At 50.1% G+C, this 6,497-nt stretch overlaps 1 protein-coding gene across 1 annotated transcript; it reads right to left on the bottom strand.

The window, feature by feature from the left end:
• Nucleotides 1-1,697: 1,697 nt before the first annotated feature.
• On the bottom strand, nucleotides 1,698-3,106 carry TMEM81 (transmembrane protein 81). Its single transcript, XM_038162274.1, has one exon. The coding sequence runs from the start codon at nucleotides 3,104-3,106 to the stop codon at nucleotides 1,859-1,861; it is 1,248 nt and encodes a 415-aa protein (XP_038018202.1). The 3' UTR covers nucleotides 1,698-1,858.
• Between the last annotated feature and the right edge of the window lie 3,391 nt (nucleotides 3,107-6,497).

Here is a 6,497-nt window from a genome sequence, read left to right as displayed (position 1 = left end):
TTAACGAGACCTGGTCGGTGTTGCTGCTGGTTCCATCCCAAGGGGGGTTTTAGGGATTTTCCCCGGCTGTGATTCCTCAATCCCAGAGAAAACCGTGCCAGCCTGGGCAATCCCGACCCTGGAATTTCCTGGCTGGGCCCCGACGTGCAGTTTTCCCTTTAAATGCCAATTCCTCGCCCTTTTTAGCCCAGGTGGTGGCAGGGAAATCCCACTCCAGACAGGGCAGCTCAGGCTTTGTTAAGCCCTGTTTTGGGCAGTCCCTTCTGCCATTCCGTTAATCCCGGGTTGGGAGAGCCACGGGGAGGGATCTGCACCTGCAAATCAGGCATTCAGGCCTCGGGAAGCAACAAAAATCTACAATTTTGGCTTGGAATCCTCCTTAAAACCTCTCGGAGCTTCCTAAAATACAGCCCAGGGGTTAAAGGTGTGCAGAGGCAGGGAGAGAAGAGGAATTCAGGGGATTTGGAGGCAGGATGGAGAGAGGGAAGGATGAAGGAGGGATGGAGGGAAGGATGGAGAGAGGGAAGGATGAAGGATGGATGGAGGGAAGGATGATGGATGGATGGAGGGAAGGATGGAGAGAGGGAAGGATGAAGGAGGGATGGAGGGAAGGATGGAGAGAGGGAAGGATGGAGAGAGGGAAGGAGCCCCACCCAGCTCCGGCCTCTGGTGATCCCAAAGGCCCCGGAGTTCAGAGCAGAGAGAGACATTTTTTCCTAAATTTCTGCTCTTTATGTTGGGATCAGGGGCAGTGATTAAGAAATGATGATTTTGCAGGGAGAGAGGGGAAAAAGGAGGGATGGGGATGCTCTTCCAAGGGTTTTTACTTCCCTGCCTGCACTGAGCTCCAATCTCTGCTATTCCCTTTTCCTTCCTTCTCCCTTCCTTCCCGTTATAATAAACATCCCCCAACCCTTCATATCCCTTCAGAAATCAAAGAGCACCCCCTAAAAAATCCCATTAAAGGCCCTTTGTGACAGCTGCACCCCAGTGGCCATCCCAGCCCTCAGCCTCCAAATAAAAACTCCAATTATGGATTCATTTGCCCTGCTCTGAGCATCTGGCTCCCCTCAGAAATTACAAAACCCCGCAATCCAAAGATGAAGGAGATTTTTGGCTCCCGCTCTGACTTCCCCAGCAGAGCTGGAGCTTTCATCCCGCTGGATTTGGGAATCCCAGCTGGGCCCAAGACACTGAAATTTCCATGACAAAGAGCAGAGAGGCTCCTGCAGATGGGGCAGCTCTGGACCATTAACTCCCAGCCCGCTGTGATGGGTCATTCCCGATTTTTCCATGTTCGGGAGGTGAAAAAAACCCTCTGGGAATCAGCTCTGGGAAGTGCCTGGTTTGGTTTTCATTCAAATAAATAAAATTATTTCCCTCCATACCCATGTTTTTCGATATCAAAGCATTTTTATGTCATTCTGGTAGAAGGAAAAACCGTGGATGACCCCAAGAATCCCATCCTGAATTCCTAATCCAGGCTCCAAAGTGTCTGAAAATATTAATTTATAAACTGTGTCTTTTGCAAATAAATTCTAAATACGCCATTAGTTGTGGGATCCATGGAATGTCCTGAGTTGGAAGGGGAGGATCACCAAAGTCCAACTGCGGATGACCCAAAGAATCCCATTCTGAATTCCTCAATTTTTAATCCAGGCTCCAAAATGGCCAAAAATATTCAATAATAAGCTGTGTCTGTCGCAAATAAATTCTAAATATCCCATTAAATAGTTACGGGATCCATGGAACGTCCTGAGTTGGAAGGGGAGGATCACCAAAATCCAACCATGGACGATCCCAAGACTCCCACCCTGAATTCCTGATCCTAACAAAGAGCCAAAGACAGGGAATCGCGTCAATCTCCGTTCATTTCTCGTGCTGCTCTTCTCCTGCAAATCCTGCCCAGGCAGCAGAGCCCGAGGCTGAACACGATCCCCATGATCACCCCACTCCCGATTCCCAGCACGACCTCGTAGAACCACTGCATCTCCCAAAAATTCTTCCGATGCTCCGGGGGCCCGGTGGCGTTTCCCGGCGGTTCCTCCCCGTTGGCCGCCAGCTGCTGCTCCCAGGTCAGGGATTTCTCGAAGTCGAGATCCACCAGACCCCTGGGGATCACCCTGAGGCCGAAGTAGATCCTCTTGACGAGCTGGAAGGAGCTCAGCACCTGCACGTCGCAGCGGTAGGTGCCGGAATGCGACTCCAGCGCCGGCGAGAAGCTCAGGGAAGGGCTGGGATTGCGGAAGGGGTGGAACAGGAGGTCGTTGGTGGTGATGAGCCCCTGGGCGAACCTCCAGGTGTAGCCGAAATTTGGTCCCTCCAGGCTGGCGGCGTCCGGGGAGAGGCAGGTGAGCCGGACGGGTTTTCCCTCGGGAACGCTGAGGTGCCGGAGGCCGCAGATCCAATCGCTGAGGCAGCGCGAGCGCACCTGGGAGCAATTGCGGCGCTCCCCGGCCGGGCTGACCTCGCACAGCCGCTCCTGCTTCACGCCCAGCCCGCAGGTGACGCTGCAGGGCGTGGAGTTCACCACCACCATGGGCTTCAGCCCCAGCGGGATGGACTCCGACCCCGGGGGAAGATCCGAGCCCAAGCCTGGCTCCGAGGGAAGCTCAGACCCCGGTTCTGAGGGAACTTCCGACCCCGAGGGAGGCTCTGAGCCTGGTTTCGGGGGAAGCTCCGATCCCGATCTCACTGCCGAGGGAAGCTCAGATCCCGGTTCCGAGGGAAGCTCTGATCCCAATCCTGGTTCCGAGGAAAGCTCTGAGCCTGGTTCCAAGGGAAGCTCCGATCCCACTCCTGAGGGAAGCTCCGATCCCGATCCCAAGGGATGCTCCATTCCCGATCCCAAGGGAAGCTCTGATCCTGCTCCCAAGGAAAGCTCTGAGCCTGATTCCAAGGGAAGCTCCAGTCCTGCTCCCGAGGGAAGCTCCATTCCCGATCCCAAGGGAAGCTTCAATCCTGCTCCTGAGGGAAGCTCTGAGCCTGATTCCAAGGGAAGCTCCGATCCTGCTCCCGAGGGAAGCTCCATTCCTGATCCCAAGGGAAGTGCTGCTGGAATGCACAGGGCGCACAGCAGGATCACCACTATGGGGCTCTGCTCCATCTTCCAGGTGTTTTTGTGTCTGGGTTCAGCACTCCGGACCCCCCGAAATCATTCCATGAATCTTCCAGGTCCTTCGGGATGTCTCTGACATCCCACCAGATCTAATCCTTCCACCTGGGAAAATCCTCCGGGATGTGGAGCTGGAGGCACAACTAAAAAAAGACACAGCAAGGCGTTACTGGATCCAGCAGGGCGGGAATTCCAGGAATTCCGTTGGGAATGTTCTTCGAACAGGACAGGAGGATGTCCTGATCCATCGGATCCAATCCAACTCTGCCCAAATTCCGTCAGTTTTGGGTGTGTTCGGCAATTTCAGAGTGAAATTCTCTCCTCTCTGTAAGACTCCCATCACTGTTTTAGATGGGTTTTATTTTGGATGGATTCCCTCTGGAAAAGGAGCGGCTCCAGTTTCGTCTTCCCACCAAACTCCAAATTTCCAGCAGGAATTACTGCTGGAATCTCCCAAATAACGCTGTGGAGCGTGAGGAAATCCCAAACTCCCAACTCCCCATGGAGGCCCTGTCCAATCCTCACTTACACAAACACATCCCAGTCTGGAGCACTCCCCAAACCCAACCCCAACATTCCAACCTCTACTGGGGCTGATCCATGGGAATCCAGGCTGGTCTGAGCCGGTGTGGCTCCGGTCTCGTGTCCACACCAGGCCCTGGAGCTGTTCCCATGGGAGCAGCTCTGATGTCACAGCCGGGGCACAACAGCCCCAAACATTCCACGGAAGAACCTTCAGGGAAGGTCCAGCAAATCCTGGGAGCTGAGGGCTCCAGAAGCTCCGGGTGAGGCTCTGGATGAAATTCCCACCCTTGGAAGGAGCCACAGGAGTTGGGAGAGCTCTGAGAGCCCTCGTTCCTGAGGGATCCGGCCCCAAACCTCCACTGATGGATCCACAGGAATCGTTCCCACACTGCCATCCCAGGAAAAGGCTCGGAGAGGAGATCCAGGTGGGATCCATGTGGTGCTCAGGCATCCCCAAAAAAAATCATGCACTGCTGAAGCGTTCTTCCCTGGAAAATCCAGGGTTTTTGGTGGAGGAACCCCCCACGTTTCTATGGAAACAAACAATGCACTGCTGAAGCACTCTTCCCTGGAAAATCCAGGGTTTGGGATGGAGAAACTCCCCACAGTTCCATGGAATCACATTCTCCATAGTTTTTGACCACATTTTATGGAAAAGGCATCCCATAATCAGAGTCTCCTGATGGGCATCCCTGGATTCCCACAGGGATTTGGGTTGGCTGAGCTCCTCAGCCCACAATGAACATCCGGATCTATTTTCCTTCCTCACGCTCCTTAAACTGAACTGAGGAATTCCCAAAGCTCCAGGAGGATTTTCCATCCCCAACCCCCCTGGAGCTGCCCTCCCTACCCCACTCAGGAATCTGGGAATTCCAGACTGCTTTGGGTGGGAAGGGACCTCAAATCCCACCCATTCCAAAATGCCAGGAGGCTCCGAACCCCATCCAGCCTGGCCTGGGACATTCCCTGGCAGGGAATTCCATTCCCTGAGCACTCAGGGTTTGGTTTTACTCCAGCTTTACTCCTCTCCCTTCACTAAAACCAACAAAAAATACCCTAAAAACCCCAAACACGGCGTGTTCGAAACATTCCCAAATTCCAGCACGACAGAACCCCCCAACTTTTCCATGGAAAAGCCAAGATTTACCCGTGGATTCTAGGAAATGGAAGGGACCTCTTTATTTACAAACACAGAACCACCACCGCTGCAGGAGCTGCTCCAGTATTGTACAAAAGCAGGGAATAAAATAAGGGTGGGAATCAATCGGGAAATAAAATAAGGATGGAATAAAATAAGGGTGGGAATAAACTGGAAAAGAAAATAAAATAAGGGTGGGAATAAAGCAGGAAATAAAATAAGGATGGGAATAACCAGGAAAGAAAATAAGGATGGGAATAACCAGGAAAGAAAATAAAATAAGGATGGGAATAAAGCAGGAAATAAAATAAGGATGGGAATAATCAGGAAAGAAAATAAGGATGGGAATAACCAGGGAATAAAATAAAAGATAAATTAAAAAAATAAAATACCAGGAAAGAAAATAATGAAATAAACTGGGAAAGAAAATAAGGATGGGAATAAACCAGGAAAGAAAATAAGGATGGGAATAAACCAGGAAAGAAAATAAGGATGGGAATAAAGCAGGAAATAAAATAGAAGAGAAATAAAAAAATAAAATACCAGGAAAGAAAATAAGGATGGGAATAAACCAGGAAAGAAAATAAGGATGGGAATAAAGCAGGAAATAAAGTAAGGATGGGAATAAACCAGGAAAGAAAATAAGGATGGGAATAAAGCAGGAAATAAAATAGAAGAGAAATAAAAAAATAAAATACCAGGAAAGAAAATAAGGATGGGAATAAACTGGGAAAGAAAATAAGGATGGGAATAAAGCAGGAAATAAAGTAAGGATGGGAATAACCAGGAAAGAAAATAAAATAAGGATGGGAATAACCAGGAAAGAAAATAGGGATGGAAACAAGCTGGGAAATAAAATAAGGATGGGAATAATCAGGAAATAAAATAGAGATGGGAACAGACCAGGAAATAAGGATGGGAATAAAGCAGGAAAGAAGGATGGAAACAAAGCAGGAAATACAATAAAGATGGGAATAAAGCAGGAAATAAAATAAGGATGGAAATAAAATAAGGATGGGAACAGACCAGGAAAGAAGGACGGGAAGAAAGCAGGAAAGAAGGACGGGAATAAAGCAGGAAATAAAAGCAGGGTGGGAATAAACACAGGCATTTACACTGTACAGAGGGGAAGCCGAGCTTGGGGCGGGTTCAGTGCTTTAACCCAACCTGGGCTTTTCCATCCGGGGGTCAGGCCCAGCGCCCGGGGTGGGTTTGGCACAGCAGAGCCACCCCACAAGCAAAAAGAACAACAACAAAAAGGAATTTTACACTCGTGGTCATACATTTCCCAAAATGACCCCAAATGTCCCCAAAGCTGGGAATGGAAACATCAAGTTTCGAAAGATTTCAAAACCTCTGATTCCCAAATGTTTTCTCTCTCCTCATTTTTATGCCTGCACGGTTCTGGCGGCAAATTCGTCGTTTCCCAACTCCCCTCCTGCTTTTCATGGCTGCAGGACACCCAGGGAATTGAAACAGCTCCTGATAATCCCAATAATTCCACCCGGGGGAACACCGAGAGCAAGGAAACTCCGAAGTCTGGGGAAAAAAAAGGGATTTGGGAATGAAATTTCCTTTGATCAGGAGGTTGGGGTGGGGTAAGAGGCGCCAGGCTGTGAGCGCTGGACAGGGGAAGTGCCATTCCCATTCCTCCAGGAATTCTGAGGGGATAAAAGTTGGGAATGAGCTGCCAGCTTCCATTTTTAACCCAGAAGTGGG

This window comes from Motacilla alba, chromosome 26 (genome assembly GCF_015832195.1).
Source record: "Motacilla alba alba isolate MOTALB_02 chromosome 26, Motacilla_alba_V1.0_pri, whole genome shotgun sequence".
Taxonomy (NCBI): Eukaryota; Metazoa; Chordata; class Aves; order Passeriformes; family Motacillidae; genus Motacilla; species Motacilla alba.
Note: the sequence above shows the minus strand (reverse complement) of the source record. Positions and strands in the feature narration are given on the sequence as shown.

Excerpts from the sequence above, each read along its gene's own strand:
- TMEM81 (XM_038162274.1), bottom strand. The coding sequence starts at position 3,106 with ATGGAGCAGAGCCCCATAGTGGTGATCCTGCTGTGCGCCCTGTGCATT.